Here is a 24,214-nt window from a genome sequence, read left to right as displayed (position 1 = left end):
AGTTAAATCAAGGTCTGGACAGTGATCTAAACTAATCCAAACAACTGTAATCTTTTATCAGCTTTTGACACCGAGCTGTTGATAATGCTTATCGAATGCAGAAGTATTGCCCCACTTTATCTCTCCAGTTGTGCCGCTCCAGCTGAAAGTCACTGTGAGAGAGAAAAGGTATCAGATCTTCTTTAAGCAGCTCGCGGTGAGAAAAACAAACATCAGCACAGACGTGTAGATAAGCACCAATGTAGGTGAAGCTGATAACACTTGTGAAGTTTTGATGGCCTGTTGTGATGTTTGTGTTTCAATAGTAGGGTTAGTTACTTGTTACTGAATATGTTCGTTTAAACTTCCCAAATGGCTAAATAAAAGTAATCTTTATTGTTAATGCACTTAACAAGATCCTTCTGGAAAATTGCACTCTTAAAAAGATGGTTCTTCAAAAGGTCTTTCATATAAGGAATGGCTCTTATTAGAACCTTGGGTTTTATGTAGAATCACCCAATGCTTCAATGGTTATTTGCATGGTGAAATGGTTTTATATATATATATATATATATATATATATATATATATATATAGTGTGTCAAACCCATGAGTAAAAGATACACGTGCCTTAGTCCATGTGCTTAAAGTTAAATAAACACAGTTTGCATTTGTGTTCAACAAAATGTGAATTAAAACAGCCCCAACTGGCGTTTTGCTTGTCCATAAGGAGACAATTTGTAAGGAATAAATGTCACACTTTTGTCTGGGCTAAAAAAGGGGGAGCCTTTTGGTGGGGCAGAGCTGAGCCATTGGCCGTGGGGGCCCTAATTTGCATAAGACCCGTGGCTTAAATCCAGCCCTGTCACACACCTTCACTTCAGATGAGCTTTGGAGAAAGAGCGCTTCATCAGCTTTAGATGGCCAGCCACTAGCTTTTTTTTTCTTTAGAAATCTGCTAGTTAGTTCAGTCGGAGATGGAGCTCAGAAAGATGTTAGTAAGTCTGAGCTTAGTTGTGGTTTTTGGTGCTTGGGCGGCGACAGCAACAACCACAAAGTATTACACCTACGAGGAGGACGCGCCAGGCACTTTCATTGGGAACCTGTCAATGGATCTGAACATCGACCCGTCCGAGGACCCGCACACGAGCTTCCGCTTCATGCAGGAGGGCAACTCGTCGCTCATCCGCATGCGCAAGAGCGACGGGGTCCTCACGGTGGCCGAGCGCATCGACCGCGAGAGCCTGTGCCAGCGCTCCCCGCAGTGCGTCATCGCCTCGGACGTGGTGGTGTTCTCCAAGGAGAAGTTCAACCTGATCCACATCGAGATCCACGTGAGGGACATCAACGACCACGCTCCTCGCTTCCCACATGACGAGACGCAGCTCGAGATCTCCGAGGATGCGGCCGTGGGCGCGCGCTTTCCCTTAGAGGTCGCCAGCGACCTGGACGTGGGCAGCAACTACATCCAAAGTTACCAGCTCCTTCACAACAGTCACTTTGGCATCGAGGTGAGAAGTGGAGACGATGGTGAGAAGGTCGCTCAGCTTGTGCTGGTGAAAGAGCTGGACAGGGAGCTGGAAGATGCATACATGCTGCTGGTCAGTGCAAGTGATGGTGGGAGCCCACCAAAGTCTGGGTCGACGATGGTGCATGTCAAAGTTTTGGACGCCAATGACAACAGCCCCCAGTTTGAGCAAGACACTCTTAAAGTTGAGCTCCCTGAAGACGCACCAGTGGGGTTTCTCTTGGTGAAAGTGCAGGCGTTCGACCCCGACCACGGCATGAACGGTGAGGTGCGCTACGACTTTGCTGAGGACGTGCCCGAGGACATCAGAAGCACTTTTGATGTTGATCCTATCACCGGAGTAGTGATCCTGAAGTCCGTGGTGGATTTTGAGGAGCGAAAGTCGTACGAGCTGAACTTAAAGGCGTACGATTTGGGAGAGAACTCTGTTCCGTCGTCTTGTGTCGTCGTAGTGGACGTCGTTGATGTGAACGACAACGCTCCAGAAATTAAGATCAAGCAGATGACATCACCAAACGAAGAGATGGCCTACATCACTGAAGCTGCAGCGGTGGAGAGCTTCGTGGCGCTCATCAGCACCACCGACAGAGACTCGGGTGCCAACGGGTATGTACGTGTAAGTCTGCATGGCCATGATCACTTCAGACTTCAGCAGGCATACGGCGAGACGTTCATGATCGTCACGACCTCAGCTTTGGACAGAGAGAAGATCCCTGAATATAACCTCACTATAGTAGCTGAAGACCTGGGTTCTCCACCATTTAAAACATTTATGCAGTACACCATCAGAGTTAGCGATGAGAATGACAACCCCCCGCAGTTCAGCAAGCCTGTGTATGAGATTTCAGCGATGGAAAACAAAGCACCAGGGTCCTACATCGCTTCCTTAGTAGCTCGTGATCCTGACGAGGGAGCCAACAGCAAAGTCAAGTATGAGCTTATTGAAAAGGAAGTTGAAGGAGTCCTGCTCAGTTCTTTTCTCTCAGTGGACTCAGCTTCGGGAACTCTCTATGCAGTAAGATCTCTTGACTATGAGTATGTAAAGCAGATTGAGGTTGTCATTCAAGCAACAGATGGGGGCTCTCCTCCATTGTCGAGCACAGCTCTGGTCAAGGTCAGGGTAGTGGATGAGAATGACAATGCTCCTTTTATCACTCATCCCATTCTCATCAATGGCTCAGCAGATGTGCTCCTACCTTACAATGCGCCGGCTGGTTATGTCGCCCTGAGGGTCAAAGCACGTGACATGGACGACGGTATGAACGCCGAGCTGTTTTACAGCATAACGGAGGACAAGCAAATGCTGTTTTCCATGAACAAAAACTCTGGTGAGGTTGCTCTGAAGCACAGCCTGATGCTTGAATATGGGGATGTGCTGGAAGTAAAAGTGGAAGTGAGCGACCATGGCCGGACACCTCTGTCTTGCACAGCCACCGTCCGTTTTGTGGTTTCAGATGTGGAGCCCTTGGAGGAGCGAATAGTAGTGGTCCTCGAGGCCAGTGAAGAAAAGAATGAACCCGACTTTGATGCCTCCCTCATCATTATTGTGCTTCTAGGGGTTGGATGTGCCGTGTTGTTGGTTGCCATTGTGGCAGTGGCCTTGTCGCGCAGGAACATTTCAAGAGGAGGCACCATCAGCAAAATGGAGCGGGCTTCTACAGGATACTTCAAAAAGAGTCCACTGCCAACACATAGCATCGACTCATCTGACTCGAACAGCTTCTCTGGAGGCAGCACCACTATCACAGAGCAAATTTCCACCTCAAGGGATGACTCATCTTATTCTTATGAAGAGGAACCCAGCAGAGACTCTGACAATAAGGTAAATGGCATTCATAGGAATATGGTGTGTAAGAGTGTTTCTCAGCCCTGCCCAGCACATTTTAGTGCTTTTCCTGCCACTTTAACTCAGTAATGGGATGTTAATGATAAGCTGAATAGTTGTGTTGGGAGCAGGGAAATCACTAAAATATGAAGGACAGTGGGTGTCCAGTACCAGGCCTGAGAAACACTGGTGTGCAAGTTGTAACCTCATTTATTGTTGGAATGTGCAAATGTGAGTGCAAGTACTTACTGTCTTTTTACTTATCCCTAGGTGTTTCGACCTCTCTTCAATAAAGCCAGCTTTGAGCCCGTTGCCATTTGGCAAGGAGACCGATACACTCTTCAAATGAGGTATGTTGTACACACTTCCTGTTTTTGATGAGTCTGTGACTTTGACGTGACCAGTCCAGGGCTTTAAATAAATCTAAATATACAGCGTCATTGACCCCAATGTGCATTTGTTCTAGATGCAAATTATGGCTCAAATCTGCCAGTGTTTGTCCTCTGGCATTGCTATTATTGGATGTCTCTGCGCTCCTCTGATTTTGTTATTCCATTCACAGTGGGATCGGGTCTACTGACCAAACGAGCGTGAAGGACAGCGGGAAAGGAGACAGTGACTTCAACGACAGCGACTCTGACACCAGTGGAGAAGCCAGCCGAAAAATGACCATCGTCAGCCACCAGCGGGCTAACAGTAAGTTTTGTAGGCTTTTTGCTTTCGTTTTATAGGGTAGGCCAAGTACAATTGCACTACTACACAAAAACTGGAGGTGGAAAAATCTGATTGTTTCTTTCCTCTGTCTACTCACAAATTCAGAGTCAAAGATACATGTACATTGTTCATATTTTCCACAATATGTGCATAAATACAAGGTACATCAAAAGGTGCAATGGGACAGTTGCAACACTTACTTATTATTCCATAAATTAACCTATAGAATAATTAAAGTAGTGAAATCCAATTTTTAAAAGAAACTTTTATAGTTTGGTCTGTTAGTGGTCACATATTCCTTTTCAGAATGTGACAGATTGCTGTATTTTCCAAAACAATTAATGCAGCATTTTTTATGCATTTGCAAATCTGCAAACTTCAGTTGTTGCTCTACAAACTAAAGTAAACATTATAGGTTCATAAGACGATGCTGTACAGTGGTAACACTGTCCTCTGCTGACCATGCTGCCTGTTTGTATTTCTCAGAAGCCTAGTGTCCTGGCATATTACCAAATGTGTTACCAAATTTTCAGTTATTCGAATCACATGATTGTGGTCTGACTTTCATAGATTAACACATTGCACTGGACTAAAATGTTCTTTTGGTGAAAACTAATGCCTTTTATAACTTTCAACCTCAGGTTCATTCCACCCTGGACCTAAGGATGGAGCCTACAGAACCAGAGAGATCCCAACACACGCTACCAGCACTCATTTGCGCAATGGTGGGTACACTATAGCCTATCGGACACCAGCCTATGGACATCATCAAGCTGCCATGCACCAAGCTCCTTCCTGGAGGGACTACAGTTACAACCCAGTCTTTCCACAAGCCTCTGAACACCCACCAGGGTCAGTGTGTCAAAGGATGGGGACACTCCCTTCTCCTTTATATTATTACCAGCATAATGTGCAAGCTCAGGTCAACAGGCAAGCCACATCTACCACAGAACTGAAGACAGACATGATTGCCACACCTGTAACTTCCTTTTGAAGACTGACTGTGGTAATTATGAACACAAGCCCAACTGTGAACATTACAGCAGTCATTTCAAGCCTATGAGATCATCCTGCATTTCAGGCTAAACACCTTCAGGCTTGAATTAAATATTTGAAAGCTTGTTATTGTTCTGCTCTATGTTCTTGTAAGGTAGAATAGTCAGCTGTAAAAGTAGACCTAGTACTCTGCCTTATTTGGCCTCTCAGAAGGGTTGATGTATTTAATCATTGCACATAACAGCTCTGTAAATAAGTGTAAATACTGTTTTATATTTATTGATTTTTCATGGATGTACTTCCATAATGTATATTTGTGAATAAATGGATGAAATTAAACAATTTTGCTGTAATGTTTGAATCCTATGCACTGAAAAACATTCATTTAATTTACTTGATTCAAAGTACATCATTTCCACATGAATAAAATATATCAAAATAACATCAACACACTTGGTGCCAAAAATCTGTGCAGGCGTATATGTCAGTCAATTGTTCCAAAATGTGTAAAATGCCACTTACATTAATTTTCTTTTTTTCTTCATATACAATTGTGTGCAAAGGTTTGGGCACATAAACATAAAATACATGTACATAAAATATAAAATGTTTGTACCGGCCACATTTTATATTAGATCTTTTCTCCCAAGATGTTAACCTCGGCCAATAAACAATGAATGCATTAAAATGAAGAAGTGTGCTGTCTGTAGAGGATATGTAACTTTTGTAACTAGATAATTTGATTAGATAACCTAAACTTTTGCATACAAGTGTATGTTTTTGGAAGAGGGCTCCATATGTACCAGAAATATCAATGCTATATTATGATTAATGCTGCATTGATTGAGGAACTTGAGATAGTCTATCTGGACTCTAAGGCTTCCTAATTTCCACCTCAGAAGCGTTCAAACAACTTCAGCTGTTTGTGGTCAGAACATATGGAGTTAAAGAGTTCTTTGGTCAGAGCTCAACTTATTTAAAAGAGTAGCTGGAGACTGTAACAATTCACTGTCTTTAGCAGAAACTCCAGCTTTCTGATTGGGAATTACTAGTTGGAGGGCCCTTCAAATGGACCTCTCCTATTTGAAAGTTGCAAACTTCCCAGTTCTAACCTGGTCATGAATGCAGCATAAGACCACCTGCAGTAGTCCCTTTGTTAGAGAAATAAAAAGGTGCGTTGACAAACTGCATTAAATGTCAGTTGTTATTCTGTTCAAAAGTGTTTATATCCAAAATCTATTTTTATTCATGTGTTATGTATTTTACTCGCATGAAAATGACATGAATGTTACAAATACATAAAAACACTTCTTTCAGTGTGGATACCTGCACACACACACCTGCACACACACAAGCACATAACACTGAAATCTGATACATGGCCATAAATGCAAATATATCACAAAGGGTCAGGCATACATATTCAAAAAATACACACACACATAAATTGGACATATATGCATATTATATGGAGCACACATTTGTGTGTGATGTGTTTGAATGTATCCCGGTACAGTTCTATGTAACAATTCTACACGTTTTCACTTCATTACGAAGTATGCAGAAGGACAAAGAAGATGCTTAAAAACCTGTTATTATATAACATGATGCTACTATATATGTAATCCATATATAAATAATGTTTACTATATATATATATATATATATATATATATATATATATATATATATATAGTAAATAAATATATATAGATATCTACACCACCGTGGACTCCGGGCGCATGTGGCAAGGACTACACCCACTACCAACAGATGAGCAGGGCGGTCACAACCAGCCACGCCACACTACCTGATGAGCTAAATAAGTTTTATGCTCGCTTTGAGGTCCTCAACCCTGGCCGACCGAGAGACATTATGGCCACACAGAACACATCACTCACTGTGACATCCGTGGATGTGTGCAGGACCTTGAAGAGAATAAAGCCACGGAGAGCAGCCGGCCCAGACAATATCCCCAGGTGTGCATTCAGAGTTTGCTCATCAGAGCTGGCTGACTTGTTTGTGGACATATTCAATCTGTCCCTCGCGCAAGCTTTTGTGCCATCCTGCTTGATGGTCCACCACCATCGTACCCCTCCCAATGAAAAGCATTGTGACCTGCCTAAATGACTATCGCCCTGTTGCACTCACCCCAATCGTGATGAAACGCTTCGAGAGAATAGTCATGATTCACATCCAGGAGACCATTCCAAACAATATAGACCCTTTTCAGTTTGCATACTGTCGGAACAGGTCCACAGATGACGCAGTGAAAACGGCTCTTCACACAGCCCTCACACACCTGGACGGCACATATGTCAGAATGCTCTTCATCGACTACAGCTCAGCATTTTACACGGTCATCCCACGCAAACTCTCAGAAAAGCTCCTCACCCTCGGACTGATACCCGCCCTCTGCAACTGTGTGCTGAACTTTCTATCTGATAGACCCCAGTCAGTCAGAGTTGGCAGCCGCACATCCAGCTCAAGAACAGTGAGCACAGGGGTCCCACAGGGCTGTGTGCTGAGCCCCCTTCTGTACACACTCTTCACTTTTGACTGCGTGGCCTCACAGAACAACACCAGCATCATCAAGTTTGCTGATGATACTACAGTCGTTGAACTGATCACTGGTGGGGACGAGACAGCGTACAGGAAGGAGGTGGCAGAGCTGGTGGCCTGGTGTCATAGCAACAATCTTTCCTTGAATGCAGACAAGACCAAGGAAATGATTGTTGATCCAAGGAGGAAGCGGGAGCTGCACACACCCCTGTACATGGGTGAGACAGAGGTGGAGAGGGTGAAAACCTTCAAATTCCTCGGCATGCACATCAGTGAGGATCTCACCTGGTCACACAACACACACCTCACCATCAGGAAGTCCCAGCAGCGACTGTACTTTCTGAGAAGACTGAGGAAATTTGGCATGCCAGCCAAAATTATCAGCGCCTTCTACAGGAGTACGATCGAGTGTTCTTACCAGCTCCATCACGGTCTGGTATAGAAACTGCACTGCTCAGGACAGAAAGGCTCTCCAGTGTGTGATCAAAACTGCCCAGTCCATCTTAGGAGCAGCCTTCCCCTCACTACAGGACATTTATCACGCCAGGGTCATCAGGAGGGCCCACAACATCATCAGGGACAGTGCACACCCCCAGCACCACAAGACTTACCAACAGTTTCTATTCACAGGCCATCAGGCTGGTGAACACCTCACTTACTACCTCTCCCCCCCTCCCATTCTGAACTGGTTTAACCTTCACTCAACAACTGCACCTTACATACACTGTACTGCTCCTGTTAGAACAATACTGTCTACATCTATTACTGCACAGAACCGAACTGTTTACTGTTTACATCTGTTACTTGATGTACTTTATGAACAGCTGCTCTACATATTTGCACATATGCACGTGTAACTTTAATTTTATTTCAACATTGCACATACTGTACGTTTTTACTTTTACTTCTTACTACTGTTTTTAGTTATTATATTTTCTGTTTTTAATTCTCTTAAGATTATATTTGGTGAATGGAGGAACAGCAAAGTAAGAATTTCATTGTACAGTGTAACTGCCTGTTCTGCTGTTCATATGACGATCAAACGCTTGAATCTTGACTCATTTAGCAACAGCGCCGCCTACGTCATCGTGGAACGCGTGAAGTCGTTACTGCCTACATTTCCCATAATCCATTTCTAATTGTGTAGTGCGGAAGAGATTCCTGTAAACAAAAACTCGCACTGCTCGTTTCAGAAAGACTATTCTTGTGTGGAAAACAATCGTGGACAGTGATTTTTCTTGACGTTGTGTCGTCGCCTGTTCCTCTGCTCGCCTTCACGGAATGATTTTATTCTTCGGAAATGGTTCACGAAGAGTTATTTGCACGTCTGAACGAAGTCGGGTACAAGAACTGGCTCAAAGCCGGTTACTGTCTTCTGAAAGTGAGGGACGGCTTGTGTGGATTTGCGGACAATGAAATGAGGTCTTTTCACAACACTGTGGTCAGGAACAACACGGTTTTAAGGAGAGGACAGCAGTGCAGAAGCAACTGCAGACCAAGAGGAAACCAGGTAGAAGTTTTTCCACTGTTTGTAAATAATTCCGAGGCCACAGGACCGTCAAACACATACAACCATATGACATGAGTAACCATATGAGTAATATAGGTTAGTTAACTGCTCTGTTAAGGTTATACAGTTTTTATGACCAAAGGTGGGTAACCAGTTACATTCTACTTAGTTAGGTGTGTGCTTTTATTTCTTCTCAAGTCACTGCGAGGAAAGGAATCTACTTTTCACCCAGTAACATGTAATTAATTCCTTTTTTCTGTTTAAGTTCATTATGTTTGGTTGGTGACAGCATCTTTATGCTACTACACCCACCTCTTGTAATTGTCCAGTCATTGCACTTTGCTTTCCCTTTCAGTTTCAGTCAGCTTGTCCTGTCTGTAGTGAGTGGCAGAGGGAAATACTGAGGCACCACACAAAGCCATCCAGCATGATTAACTGGGGAAACTGCAGAACCTGGCTGTGGCCCACTGAACATTGGGAACTGGCAAAGGTAGGCCACACAGACTTGAGTAACTTGATTTATGGAGCTGCTGTAGTCTGTAACTGTACAGTCTGGCAACACTGAACATCACCTCTATATGCTGGGTGGAACGGCTCCGACTGTCGGTCTTAACTTCTCTTCAGTGAATAAGATAGCGAGTTTGAATGTGTTTAAACGGCGCATTTTATTTTCAAAGGCTTTCATGCCGCGAGGACTAGCAGACGCAAACAGAGCTGAGCACTGTGATGCTGCAGCGCTACTCAATCTCCTCCACTTCTGTGACCATTTCAGCTTCATCAACCAGGGCCTTGTTACAGAGGTAAGAAAGTCACAACTGTTTTAAAAAAATATATTAAAAAAACACACCTTGCATGTCAAGACAGGTCAGACCTGATGCCAGGACAGCTTTGTCGAAGAAGGTGTCTGTTGTATGGATGCATTTTATACGTCTTTCAAAGCACTATAACCTGTTGCTGACAGCAACATTATGCTGTCCAGTCCAAAACTACAATAAAATACCAAAAAACTTCTCAGGGAGTTTTCCCAGGCCTTCACACAGGCAGACGTCAGACTCGTTACAGACCTGTTACAGATATTTAGGCCATATTAAAGTTAATTCAACATTTTATGAAGAATTGTGACCACAGTCCATCCATCCTGTACATAGATATGTAGTGTTTCCCACAAATTTGGAATAAACTTATTCTATCCTATTTATTTTTAATTTCACCCTGATTGCCTCATACAGTTTTAATAACAGGGTGCTACAAATATTAATCATGTTTTTTTTATTTACAAGCTAAATATATTTCTTTGTCATCATTGAGGGCGAGTGGTGTGTTTTTTGTAACTATATACTATCATATAAATATATAGAAAATATTTTTTATACACTCTAGCAGGAGAATACCAATGAACTGAAATGTTTTATGACTATCGAAAGGAACAGTAATCACAGGCAGAAAGGTTTAAATAACATCTTTTACTGGAATATCAATAGCTGAAATGACCAAAATGCATCTCTTTAAGATGCAGCCCTTTCTTGTGCATTTCAGTAAGGTTTTTTGTAAACATCAGAGCACTTAAGCGACGAGTCCCTCCTCCCCCTCACGTGGTTTCTTGTTATAATTTTCTCAATAGTAGTGCAACCACAACTAGTCATTCTATCAAACTAAGGGAAAGCACTCTGTCTTACTCTCCCACTCCCCAAACTGCATTCATATTTTTTACTGAAATATACATACCCAAATGTATTTAGCATTTTACATTATCAGCATACACTCACTCTGAAACTGATTCCTGCACCATATTAAAAATGTAGTAGCAAGCAATTTAAGATTAGAAACATTGTGAAATGTTCAGAAAACATTTAAGAGCAGCATGTAAGAAAGGACAAGTCCTTTATGAGCAAGGACTTCGCCAAGAATGCATTTCAGTGTTCACCAGGCGATTGCAAGTATTTAAGCTATATCACCCTCTGCAGACCATAACATCATCAAAAGATTCAAGGAATCTGGGAAAATCTCTGAGTAAAGGGCAAGGCCGAAAACCACAACTGCATCCCTATGACCATCAATCCCTTAAATGGCACTGCTGTAAAAAAACAATATTCAACTTTTGCTTATTTTTTTAACTGCTTCTATGATCTACATCATCTCATGGGTTCAGAATCACTTTGACAAACCTCATCAATACACACACTGTTCATCGCTTCACCCACATATGCTAGATAAAACTGTACAAACTGGAAGTCATATGTCTACACTGTCTAGAAACGCTCACTTCTCTGGCCTTGGGCCCATTTGAAATGGACTAATACACAGTGGAAACGTTTTGTGGTCTGTGACCAGGCAACTCTGTCTTCATCTGTTCATAGCACATTGTTTTAGAAGTCCTATTACTTGCCTTGTTGGGGCAGCCTGTCCTAGAGATGCTGGCAGTGGTTTTAAATCATCTCCACTTCTAGATGATCTTCCAGACAGTGGAATGATTGATCTCCAACATATTTGATATCTGCTTAAACCCCTTCCCAAATGCATAGGCATTTCTAACTTCAAAATCAAAACCAGAACAAACCAGACTAGATATGTGAGCTTTAAAAAAGACAAGTTCTTCTAATGACGTTCTAAATCACGATCACCTGATTTTAGTTTGACACTTATAAAGTAGTGCTGTGTGTAGGGGTGTACTTACTTTTTCCACATCAGAAAACTGTTTTCAGTTTTATGAAGAATAAAAATGTGTCGCCTGTTAAATTATATCACCTTTGAATATCAACAATGGTTAAAGGATTATGTGAAAAGTCTAAACAGTCTAAACAGTCATGGACTGTTTGTTTTCACATCAGTATAGTTGAAGGCACCCCTGACAAACACATTTTGAGCAACATATTCTGCCTTCTAGACATACAGGTACCCATATACCGGACCACACCACCAAAACATAACCTGTGTGGGGAAACACTGTAGATCTCATCCATCTGTCTCTCACAGGTGATTCGTTGCAGGAATGAGCTCATGCACTCATGTGAGATGCAGGTCTCAGATCAATGGATGGGCCGCTTTCAGAAGAGTTTATGGCAGCTGCTAATACAACTACAGCATGTACCTGAAGTGGCTGCAGCAGGTCAACAGATCCAAGAGGTAAAAGACAAAGTGCTCCTGTTTAAAGACTAACCTGATGACGCTTATACATTACCACCATAAAATGCTCCTAATCACCTAGTACACCATGTTATAATTATACTGAATGAGTGTTCCCTTTCATACTTTGGTCTTCAGATGCTGTCAGTTAATCTATCAGTGCATGTCCCTGGGGTGGACAGTGTGGATGGACATGAAATTGAAGGAGTAGCAATTGAGTCAGTCAGCCAGTGGGAGACAGAACTGCTCAGGGAAAGTCTAAAGGACTTGTTAAATAATGATCTCGTACCTGTGGTAAGTTATGTAAAGCAGTCACACTGTCCCTAATACTTCTAAAGTTGACTTCACAAATGCATCTTTAATAAACTAAAACAGCTAATTTTCTGGCCTTATTTTCCCCAGGATCTAAAGAAAGTGCAGGCCTTTCACAGATTTTTGAGTGGACATAAGGACCTTGAAGAGCAGTTTAAGACTGAACTTCAGAGCATGCAGGTATTGGAGGAAAAACTGCAGCTAAGCCTAAATAGTAAGGAAAGTTGAAATATTCGTTTGAAGGAGCTGAAACTGACACTTTTACATTTTTTTAAATGTTCATTGTTTAGCCCTAAGCTTTTGTAGATATGTGGATAACAAGCAAACATCAAGATCATGATTTTTTTTTAAAAAAGGTATTCAAGTCAACATGTCAAGTTGTCCATCACTGTATTTTCTAGAAGAACTATAATAAAGGCTTGGCTCTCAAACATCTCTGAAAATCTTGTTTCCTGTCAAGTGTACAGAGCCAATACATTTCCTTTGTACTGAATGTTCACACCAGTTTGGAATACCTGCATACATGTAATGAAAGCAGTACATTAAACTTTAGTGACCTGTGCTGTAAAATACCTTGAGTTAAATGTTTAATTCAAGTCAGTCAAAGAAAGGGTTGGTTTTCAACATGACTAGGTACTCATTTCCATGTCTAAATGCATTTCTTGCCAGATGTCTTGTAACTCCTGAATGTTGCTTAATCAAAGTAACATCAGGTACTCCCCCTGCAGCTTCACCTTTCTCCCAATGCACTACCATAACTTGGTTTGAGCCAAGTCTAAAATGAAGTGAGGTTTAAACTGACCTAAATCATTGCCCTTTTCATCCAACCTTTTGTTTTGCTTAACTTCCATTAAAGTATGATTAAAAGCAAGTTGCTTAATACACTGATGTTGACAGGCCATCTAGTCTTAAAATGACTACTTGCCAGACAATTCAATTTGCAAAGAGATTTTATTGACCAATATGGTTTCATCCAAGGACTAGTCCAGTTTCTTGTCTGCATTCTGCTTCAGTCTCTTTTGAAGGAGGAGAAGGTCAATGTAGACCACATGTCCCAAAACAGTGGAGGCACAAAGGAGTCCACCATGCAATGCTCCACAAAATCCAGTGCTGAACACATCCTGACCTGCATTAAGTGATTACATCAGTGATTATACAAGTGCCAACTTTATTTTAATATTCTTCTGATTACTGCATTTTACCTGATAGGTAAAGGTTCTTGATGGGTGTGGTGCTCCTGATTTTAGCAATGGTCAAAGGATTAAATCTCTCCAGATTGTGTTCAACAGACAGTGTAGCTCCTGCATGCTTGTTGATGGGACTGACTGCATGTAGCATTACCAGCTACCAGAAGAGGAATGACAGTGGCAAGTTAGGGAAGACATGCAAATGTGCATCAATACATTTTCCACTGATCATTTGTCTCATTTATGCAAAAAGGAGATGTTTTAATATGAAAACCTTCTCTCTCAACTTGGGGAAGTGGACACAGGCCCAGTCAAACATATGATTAGCAAATCTCATCTTGAATTTATTGAAGTCTTCTCCATCTTCCTCTGGAATTCCCTTCCACTTTCCAAACCACTGGGTGTTTACAATGGTATGAATCATCATGCAAGATTGCCCTGAAATAATCCACAGCACATGCTTGAGAATGACCATCATGAAGTGACCAGTCACCAGAATCTGAAGATGATGCGTGTGCATGACTACCTGGGAATAGGCTCTTTGAAGTGGGGTCTTTGGCAGAGGGGAATGACATGTACATCATGGGAATATTGTCAGGTGCATCCTTCTCATCCAGGCTGAAGTACTCTTCCAGCCTATGGAGTACACCAAGTTAACACCTTAGCAACTCAACTTGAACTAAGGTGGTATAAGAACTGGCCATCACTCACGCTGTATCCATGTTGTTGCTCTTGTAGAGATGGTAGGTGGTTGATGTAATTCCCAGCTCCTCCTGAGTGGCATTAAAACCTGCAAACACCTGGAAGTACCCTCTGCCTGGTTTAACACCATCAAGATGATCCATAACCTCTGTGACAGATAAGAGCGGTTACTACAAGGCAGTGAAAATTCAATTTTAAGCCCATTTTCAAAACTTACCTGGCTTAGATTTGATCTCTGGTGGTAGAAGGTTATGGAATGTAGCAAGCAAACCAGCACTTGATATGATTACCGGAGCTCGAATTTCAACTTCTGTGTTAACAGTTTTCACAGTAACACCTGTCCAATGCAAAAAAACATTTGGAAAGTCATTTAGTACTGCAAGCCAGTGACTCCTCAGAGCTACTGAACCACTTAGGTTTCCATGTCACTCAATTATACAAAAGTCACTACATCATTAACTGGCATGCAGGTTAAACCATTCATTTTTGGTATTGAAATCTTGCCCAGGGTAGTTACCATAAGCACATCCACTTGTGTCAACCAAGATTTGAGATACTGGGGCCTTGACCAGGACTTTGCCTCCATTTTTCTGAATGACTGGAATGATGTGGTAAGGGATCTCACTGGCACCACCCTTAGGATAGAATGATCCACGCTTGGAGTGATGCAGGAATAGAGCAGTAACCATGCCACTGGAGTCTCTGGGTGGAACACCTGCAGATTAAGTGGGTCATTAGGCCATTATTGATCTGAGTGCAGATGTGCACACAAATTGGAGACATCTGGTCCTACCATGAGAGACATGGGCAAGGACAGTGAGGAGGTCCTTATTGTCAGTGAGGGAACTGATCATTTCTAAGGTGCTGGTGCGAGAGTACTTGAAGATTGGAGAGATCCAGTCAGCAATTCCACTCCACAGAATGAAGCGAGCAAACCAGAGTGGAACCAACTTCAGGTCACACAAGAGATGGATCTTTCTGGAGCAGATCTTTGGGAGAGAGGACAGTTGAATTTAAAAGCTAGTCTGCTTGGAGAAGGTTTCCCAACTATAAAAGCCATTAAACATCTGCCAGTCACTTGTCATTTTTGTATTAGCATAAAGGGTGACATGCAGTTTTAGCTTTAGACTACTCATTTTCACAATATCCACATTCAAGAGGTCTGGAAACCCAGGAGTTCCAATGACTACCCTAAAAAGCTAATGCTGCTGTAAACTCCCCACAGAAACAAGCAGCCCCAAACCAAACAAGTGAGAAGTACACAATACTTTACAGGAGTAGTACAAGGTTGACATACCTTCATGATTTTAAAAAACTCCTCAATTGCGCGAGTGTCATTAGGGAACTGCTTCTTAAGGTGAGCCTCCATCTGTCGCTTGCCTGCATAGATAGTGTATTCCCTGCATCCATCTCCCTTTCCAATGACTACAGTGTCCATATGAGGGTCCAGTTCAGCAATCTGTAGCTGCCCATCAGTAATTTGATCCAAAGCAATTCTGAGCAGACTGTTCTCATGAAGTTGACCAATGTAGTGGAAAGCTTTGGAAGGAACATGTAGAACATACACACCACATTTAACACAGCAGCAAGTTGTCATTTGAGTTTAATTAAGTGAAACATAGGTACCCTTCTGGTGAAAGAGCTCCACTCACCAGAGTCAAACTGGAAGCCTTTCACAGTGAAGGACTGACACAAGCCACCAGCCTTATCATGCTGTTCAAGAACAAGAACCTTCTTGCCAAGTTTGGCCAGCACTGCAGCAGCAGTCAGTCCACCAATACCACTACCAATCACAACCACATCCAGGCCAGAAGCTACTTTGTCCGCACTGAACTCTAGACACACACACACACACACACACACACACACACACACACACACACACACGACATTTGTACACTCCTGCCATAACATCAACTGGAGGGGGCAGAATGACACAGCAGTATAGATATTTGATCCTAACATTTCTTTGAGAACCAATAATTAGAGCTACCTTCCTGCAGAGTTTAGTTTCAACATGCATCAAATAAACTGCACGGCTTTTTAACCACATACAGCTGATCCAGCTAGTCAGAAACTTGAAGTGGAAGATTAGCTGGAGCAAGTGTGCCAAACTGTGGCTGGAAACAAGCTCTGCAGGACCAGGGCTAGAAGCCACTGCCTTAAGCAAAAAAAACAAACATTATGAAGAGGTCTTCAATGAAAGTGATTTCAGCAAACACATCCATACAATAGAAGATCATGGAGCCCTCAGTCCATGAAGTAGGACATCTGTACAGTTTCCTACATTAAAACTACCTTGTGCCAATACTCTGTCTCTCGCCTGCTGGTCAAACTCCTGCTGGCCTGGAGGACTGAAGCACTCATTACACAGAGAACTTCTCTTTCCCACCAGATACCAGTAAGTCCCACGGGCCCAGTCCACCAACCACTCGAAAATCAGCAGCAGCCACCTCATCGTGTCTCAACTATCCGGCTTTCTCAGGCGAATAACTGAGTGTTGCAAATACAAGATCGACAAAACCCACAGAACAACAGACGCTATACGGGCTTTTTTTTATCCACGTGAATAATTAGCCACTCCACCCAATCACCTGTCTGCGCTTAATTAACCAAATGAAGCTCCACCAGGGTTGCCAGATTGCTTCTACAATATGTAGAAATATATTGAGGAAAAAAAATTGCTTTAAAAACGCCCAAATTTACACAACATTGACATTTTTTCCCAGGTGTGCAGTTTTACAAGATAACTTTATTCATATGGCACCGTTCATGCAATGCTGCCATTTAAGGTGCTTTACAAATGAGAAAATACAGAATCGTTTGAAAAAGTAAAGGAGAATAGAAATTAAAAACATGATTAAAGCAATAGATTTAAAAGAGAAAATTGTTCCTTTAAAAATCTTGGAATTAATATACACTGAACATTGAGTGGTTTGAAGTCTACAGCACAGGGCCAGCATATAAACTGTATGTAGTATGTGTAATGTGTAATATAGCCTGTGGAATGTTTTTGACTTTTTCATCAATTAACTCAAATGTTTCAAGCATTTGTTCATACAGTAGATACAGTAACGTCTATCAGTGTCTATGCTTTGTGTTAAAAAGCTCTTTACTATTATGATATTAAAACTTGTCTTGAAAATGATTGTTAGAAGGCAAGTACACACTCTCAAAAATAAAGGTAGTAAACTGTCATTGGGGTGGTACCCTCAAGAGTACATCTCAGTACCTTTAGTCAGGGAACATAATTATACCATAATCCATTGAAATTATATTGTCTAAGTTGTATTAACTCCACACATCCTGCCTCGCCTCTAGGCTTTTTATTTTATTGTTCTGTTTAAAAACATTAGATTATGAAAAGGTACAAATATGTACTTTTCACCTGGAAAATCTTATTTAAGGTACACAGTTGAACCTTAAAACCACTGTTGTACCTTTAAGGGAACATTTACATCATTTGTACCTTGATGTATGAAAAATGTACCTGCACAGAACCTTTATTTCTAACAGTGCAGTGGTTTTAAAGCTTCCTCTGCAGTAGATGATCTTCCAGACGGTGGAATGATTGATTTCCAATGTTCTTGAATATTTTCTTAAACCCCTTCTCAGACTCATGACTTTCTTCTTTCAGAGAGTTCTTTTGATTTAGGCATGAAGATACCACATAGTCCAATGACAAAGAGCAAACCAGTCCAGATATCTGAGTGTTAAATAAGACAAGCTCCTTTAATGGCAATCTAATCAACATTGCCAGATTTCAGTTGGACACATTTGAACCAGTGCTCTGTGCATGGGTGTACGTACTTTATCCACACAAGAAAACTGCCCTACTGTTTATTCCAGTTTTATGAAAAAGGAAAAAAATAAATGTTAATTCCAAGCATTGCCTGTTAAATCATATCACTTTTGAATATCAACAATGGTTAAGAGGAAGACTTGATATCTTTCTCCAATTGTTTTCATGGAACGTATATCTTTATATGACTGTAGTTGAAGGCTCCTCTGACAATGATCACATTTTGAGCAACATATTCTGCCTTCTAGGCATACCTGTACCCATACCCATATACCTGACCACACCACCAAAACGTAACCTGTGTGGGAAACACTGTAGATCTCATCTGTCTCTCACAAGTGATTTGTTGCAGGAATGAACTCATGCACTCATGTGAGATGCAGGTCTCAACCCCACGAGTTTGTACATTACCCCTATATACACTCACTGGCCACTTTATTATTTGCTAGTAAAAGTTTGGACTCCTTTTGCCTTCAGAACTGCCTTAATTCTTCGTAGCATACTTTCAACAAGGAGTTGGAAACATTCCTCAGAGATTTTGGTTGGTTATTTGAGTTACTGTTGCCTTTCTATGATCTCAAGCCAGGAGGAAAAGGTCAATGTAGACCACATGTCCCAGAACAGTAGAGGCACAAATGAGTCCACCATGCAACACTCCAGAATAACCAGCGCTGAACACGTCCTGACCTGAAACAACAACAACTTGCATTAAGCAATAAATTATACAAGACTAAGCAGTCCGGCTATTTTAGTGAATAGTAAATGCTGCAGTTTACCTGACAGGTATAGATTCTTTACGGGTATAGAGCACCTGCTTTTGGCCATGTTCAAAGGGTGGTATCGCTCCAGGTTGTGCTCAGCAGACATCATGGATCCATCTTTGGCTCCCAGCCCATGCATATTGACTAGACTGACAGCATGTAGCACTGCCAACTTAAATTATGTATTAGCAAGTTCAAATCGACAAAATATGTCCACATTATTTTTTTTTTGTTTGCATTCATCAGTTGGGTTCAGCGGCAGCATTCAGTAATTCAGAGCTTCTAAGCATTGCAAGCTCAGCTAAAATGTGAGTTTAACAGCTGCATTCTATGTAAAGTTACTATTACAATTAAGAGTGCTGCAGCAGGACTTCATTCCAGATAAGCAAAAGTACATTCAATGTCACTTAATTATATGCCAAATGAACTGAGGGTACTTGTTTGCATCTCTGCAGGTAAGACCATCACTACCCAACCTTACCTTCGCTCTCAGCTTGGGGAAGTAGCTACAGGCCCAGTCAAAAAGATAATTGGCAAATCTCATCTTGTAATTCTCATGATCAGCTAGGGTCTCCACAGGCAGCTCCTTCCATTGTGCAAACCACTCATATCTCACAATGGTATGAATCTCCATACATGATTTGCCTGAAAGGTTAAGGATATAACTAGGACTCCCCAACATGTACTCTTGTGTGCCACAAGTCACATCAAGTGTGCATCCTACCTGGAAAGCGGTCCTTTGAGGTGGGGTCTTTAGCAGAAGGAAAGGAGACAAACATCATAGGAACATTCACAGGCGCTTTATCTTTATTCAAACTGAAGTACTCCTCCAACCTTAAAAAGAGATGAAAATTTAGTTTGAGAAATTTGCCTCCAATTTAAATTTTCAAAGCTCAGGCCCTTACAGGTCATCGAGATCATTGCTCTTGAAGAGCAACGTGTTTGTTGATGTAATGCCCAACTCTTCCTGGGCAGCATTGAAGCCTGCAAACACCTGGAAGGATATTTTACCAATTTTGAAGGGACTCAGGCGTTCTTTCACCTCTAAGAAACAACAGTTCAGGTGCCATCAAATGGCAAGCCAATTTGGGAGGAATTTAAAATAAATAAAAAAATTTAAAAAATGCATCGAACCTGACTTGACTTGGATCTCATAAGGCAGAAGCTCCTGAAAAGTGGTGAATACACCAACACTTGAAATGACTACAGGAGCTTTAATGTTAATCTGCTCACTACCCCTCTGCACAGTCACACCTAAGAGGGGAGACATTCTTAGGTAAGCCACTTTGAACAAAGCACAGAATTTACACAGTAACTGTTAATGCTACTTTGAGAAAGATTTACGCACCATAAGCAGCACCATTGTTATTAACCAAAATCTGAGAGACTGGGGCTTTGACCAGTACTTTTCCACCATTTTCGATGACTCGAATGATGTGGTATGGGATTTCTCTCGCACCCCCTTTAGGGTAGCATGCACCACTTTACAATCTCCAATCTCCTTTAGGTGGCGTCTCCTGCTAAGCATATAATCCACCTGTGTGAACCTCCCTCCACTCTTGTATGTCACCCTGTGTTCTTCCCTCTTCTGAACATTCACCACAGCCATTTTCATTCTCTTTGCAACATCTACAACCATCTGACCTTCCGCATTTCTGTCTTTCACTGTCTCTCGCTGCCTTCTATATTTTCCATATTCCATATTCCATATTTTTAATGTTATATTTTGTTCGTAAAGATACGTCATATACTATTATATTTATTTCAATCTATTTCAGTCTGCAAATCAAAGATCAGATTAAAGAAAGAGCATACAGAATATTATCATGCAGCTCAGCATTATAAGAAACATTCTCATCTTAAGCATAAAATTGAAAAACAAAGAGACTTTGAAAACAAGAAAGAACAAAACTGTAAACTAAAGCTAACAAAGCCCATAGACAGGCTTCCAGAGTTGGGGTAGTTCCTTAGAAAAAGCATTTCATTCAAGTTACCACTTACTTTTCTCAAAATGTAATGGGAAAATTTTACTCACTGATTACTTCCTGGAAAAATAAGCTCATTACTTCTACATTACTCTGTACCAAATAATCTTTCTATATTGGCAAATAATTTAGCTTGTTTCAAGTATATTTCTTCAAACAAGCTAAACAATCTGCCAATACAGTGAGATAAATTCCATTCTATTCCATTTTCCAAGCCGCTTCTCCCTCAGGGTCACGGGTGGGTGGGCGGGTGGGGGGGTGGTGCTGGAGCCTATCCCGGTGGTCATCAGGTGGAAGGCAGGATACACCCTGGACAGGTTGCCAGTCCAGCGCAGGGCAGACAGACAGACATACACAATCACTCACACCTAGGGGCAATGTAGCACGTCCAATTGGCCTGACTGCATGTCTTTGGACTGTGGGAGGAAACCGGAGAACCCGGAGGAAACCCACGCAGACACAGAGAGGACCCTGATCACCCGGCTGGGGAATTGAGCCCAGGCCCTTCTCGCTGTGAGGCGACAGCTCTACCCACCACGCCACTGTGTCACCCATGAGATAAATTCACATAATAAAATTACTTAAAAATGTCTAGAAGTAAGTTTAATTATGTGATGTAAGAATACAGCAATGTCCAAATGAGAAATATTAGATACAATATTTCACACTGTGAAATATCATGATATTTTGCTGTGTGCAGTTGCTTCTCTAATTTAAAAATGTGCATCCAGGGGCCCCCCATTAATGTCTTTTGCCTAGAGCCCCACAATCACTAAATCCACCCCTGAGATTATGTATAGAAACATCAGGACCCTTTTTTTAAAGGAAGAGTGTCTGTTTATGCGGGGGTGGAAAAGTCCAGGTTTTCATAGTTCTCTGGTTTTCTTTTAAACGGACTGTTTCTGGTGCATTTTCATACTTCCATACACCTTCACATATATTCACAGACATTTTTGCATTCACAGATTGTAATGATCCAATAAATGCTTGACTATAGAGCATTTCAAGCTTCATTCTTTGTTCTTACCTTGACTTCACATAACAATAAGTGTCTCCTTTAATGAGAAACAGTACATAATTAACAATTAAAAACACATTTTTCATGTCCTGCGCACACTTCTCCACTTTCTCCACTTAAAATCTTCATGCTGCAAACAAGTCAGACAAGAGTCAGCTTTAAACTGACAAGAGTCACGGGATGTTCGCTGTCGTGGTAACAGTTACTCTCAGCGCTGCTCCACGCATGCGCATCATTCTGCATCGGATTATTTGTAGTGAGCTGTAAACGAAGATTTTCATCAGATTGTTGAACAGAGTGAGAATAAACACCTCAGGCTGAATCTGTAATCTGATTAATTAAAATTCATAGCTGGTTGGCATGATCCACCAACTCAGGGGGCTGTGGCTCCACTGACGGGGATCTCTCCTTCCTAGCTAATCATTGCTGCATTGTGTAGCGCTCATAGCTATTATAACACATGCTTTCGCTGACTGTACCCTTAACAGTCTCAAACAGTTAAACCGTCAAAGTTTAACTGTTTTATTCACAAAGCCTCTCCTGAACTATACAGTTATGCAGTTTTTAACCCATAACTGGGTGGCTGAGATGTAAATAGAGCCATTAGAGTGGTTTGATGTGGTGTTAAGATGCAAATATACTTTAAAAATAAACATTTTTTTTGTATGAAACATTTTCCCTGCTGCATATTAAGTAATACATGATTTTTTTGTTTGTTTATTTACTAAGCATAGTGTAATATTCAGTGCCCTGTACACTGGACATTTGGAGACATCTACTGGACCCCAGCAAGAATAGCGGCTATGGTCATAGCGGCTAATGGGGATCCTAAAAATAAACAAATAAACGCAAAAATGTTACTGGACTCTTTCAACTACCTTTGCTTCTGCATGAATAACACCTAAAATAATATATAATTTCCATAGTAATATGAATACCATAATATTAAAAAAGAACTTTTTTAAACAATGCATATAGACTGATTTATATTACTATATCTACAATGAACAAATGGTTAAAACATTAGAGTTCAGTGATGCACATATGTCAGGAAACATTTCCATAAGCTATAATACATATTACATAGATTCATTTGTCGTATTACACATATGTACATTTTATACACTAGCCCTGTGACATAGACAGATATAATGTTAAAACAGATATAAAAAAAAAAAAAACAACAAAAAAAAAACACAGGAAATATTCTGTTTTTTGGGGGGTCTGTCATTCACCTGATAATCAAAATGTTTATTTGTAAGATCATGCAGACTTAATGTGTCTAATTCCAATGTCCAGTATACTGGACAGTGAAATCCAATGACATAAAATAAAATAAAAATCTCTAAACAATTACTCTCACTTTTAAATACACATCAGATTCAACCTTTAACAAATTAAACAAAAACTCTGAATCACAGCATTACTTACTAACTGAGTCCAAACGCCCAGATTACTGGACATTAAACTTTATCTCAAAATTTGTAGAAATAAAAGTCTACTTTCTTTTTTTACTTTTCATAAGTGTGATTTTCTAGAAGGACATACATAATAAACATTTCTGAAATAAATACAGGATCACTTAGAAACGTTACTATTAGTCTTGGAGGAGGTGTCTATCTCACCATCTGCCATATTTATCTTTGTTTACCGGCAGATAAAAAAAAGAAAACATTCTACTAAATGTTCAACCAATACAGAAAATGAGTTCTCAAGAAACACATACAAGCGAGTTTGCTTCTAAAATACCTGTGAATAAATGCCCAGTATACCTGACATTTGGAAAGAGGAGAATACAGCCATTTATATACTGACCAAAATGACCACTCTGAACCTACACATGCCTTCCGAGTTTTATATGCAATGTTGACAATGATAAAATTATAGAAGCCTGTTTCTGTTCTGTGTTCACTCACCCATTCAGATCATTGAATTCAGGTGTTCCAATCACTTCCATGGCCACAGGTGTATAAAACCAAGCACCTAGGCCTGCAGACTGCTTCTACAGACATTAGTGAAAGAATGGGTCACTCTCAGGAGCTCAGTGAATTCCAGCGTGGTACTGTGATCGGACACCACCTGTGCAACAAGTCCAGTCATGAAATTTCCTCGCTACTAAATATTTCACAGTCAACTGTCAGTGGTATTACAACAAAGTGGAAGCGATTGGGAACGACAGCAACTCAGCCACAAAGTGGTCAGCCACATAA

General features: G+C 41.1%; 4 protein-coding genes across 4 annotated transcripts; 2 read left to right on the top strand and 2 right to left on the bottom strand.

Moving 5' to 3' along the window:
- Window positions 1–881: 881 nt before the first annotated feature.
- LOC108434738 (protocadherin-8-like) lies at window positions 882–5,366 on the top strand. The gene is made up of 4 exons (XM_017710084.2): window positions 882–3,329; window positions 3,603–3,682; window positions 3,895–4,028; window positions 4,688–5,366. The coding sequence occupies exons 1-4, from the start codon at window positions 957–959 to the stop codon at window positions 5,038–5,040; spliced, it is 2,940 nt and encodes a 979-aa protein (XP_017565573.1). The 5' UTR covers window positions 882–956; the 3' UTR covers window positions 5,041–5,366.
- A 3,390-nt stretch (window positions 5,367–8,756) lies between these two features.
- LOC108434722 (uncharacterized protein CXorf38 homolog) lies at window positions 8,757–12,992 on the top strand. Its single transcript, XM_017710064.1, has 6 exons — window positions 8,757–9,114; window positions 9,470–9,604; window positions 9,792–9,914; window positions 12,088–12,237; window positions 12,376–12,531; window positions 12,640–12,992. The coding sequence occupies exons 1-6, from the start codon at window positions 8,905–8,907 to the stop codon at window positions 12,775–12,777; spliced, it is 912 nt and encodes a 303-aa protein (XP_017565553.1). The 5' UTR covers window positions 8,757–8,904; the 3' UTR covers window positions 12,778–12,992.
- A 489-nt stretch (window positions 12,993–13,481) lies between these two features.
- LOC108434721 (inactive all-trans-retinol 13,14-reductase-like) lies at window positions 13,482–16,983 on the bottom strand. Its single transcript, XM_017710063.1, has 11 exons — window positions 16,737–16,983; window positions 16,091–16,273; window positions 15,736–15,977; window positions 15,232–15,427; window positions 14,956–15,153; window positions 14,656–14,775; window positions 14,448–14,586; window positions 14,263–14,372; window positions 14,011–14,174; window positions 13,752–13,893; window positions 13,482–13,675 (listed from the first exon to the last, which is right to left on the bottom strand). Exons 1-11 carry the CDS (start codon window positions 16,894–16,896, stop codon window positions 13,530–13,532), a joined length of 1,800 nt encoding a protein of 599 aa, XP_017565552.1. The 5' UTR covers window positions 16,897–16,983; the 3' UTR covers window positions 13,482–13,529.
- Window positions 16,984–18,817: 1,834 nt separating this feature from the next.
- On the bottom strand, window positions 18,818–23,639 carry LOC108434717 (inactive all-trans-retinol 13,14-reductase-like). The gene is made up of 9 exons (XM_017710058.1): window positions 23,630–23,639; window positions 22,014–22,041; window positions 20,350–20,483; window positions 20,136–20,255; window positions 19,907–20,045; window positions 19,726–19,835; window positions 19,483–19,646; window positions 19,017–19,173; window positions 18,818–18,927 (listed from the first exon to the last, which is right to left on the bottom strand). The coding sequence occupies exons 1-9, from the start codon at window positions 23,637–23,639 to the stop codon at window positions 18,818–18,820; spliced, it is 972 nt and encodes a 323-aa protein (XP_017565547.1).
- Between the last annotated feature and the right edge of the window lie 575 nt (window positions 23,640–24,214).

The sequence above is a fragment of the Pygocentrus nattereri genome, chromosome 12 (genome assembly GCF_015220715.1).
Source record: "Pygocentrus nattereri isolate fPygNat1 chromosome 12, fPygNat1.pri, whole genome shotgun sequence".
Taxonomy (NCBI): domain Eukaryota; kingdom Metazoa; phylum Chordata; class Actinopteri; order Characiformes; family Serrasalmidae; genus Pygocentrus; species Pygocentrus nattereri.
This window is presented reverse-complemented; position numbering and strand designations above follow the sequence as displayed.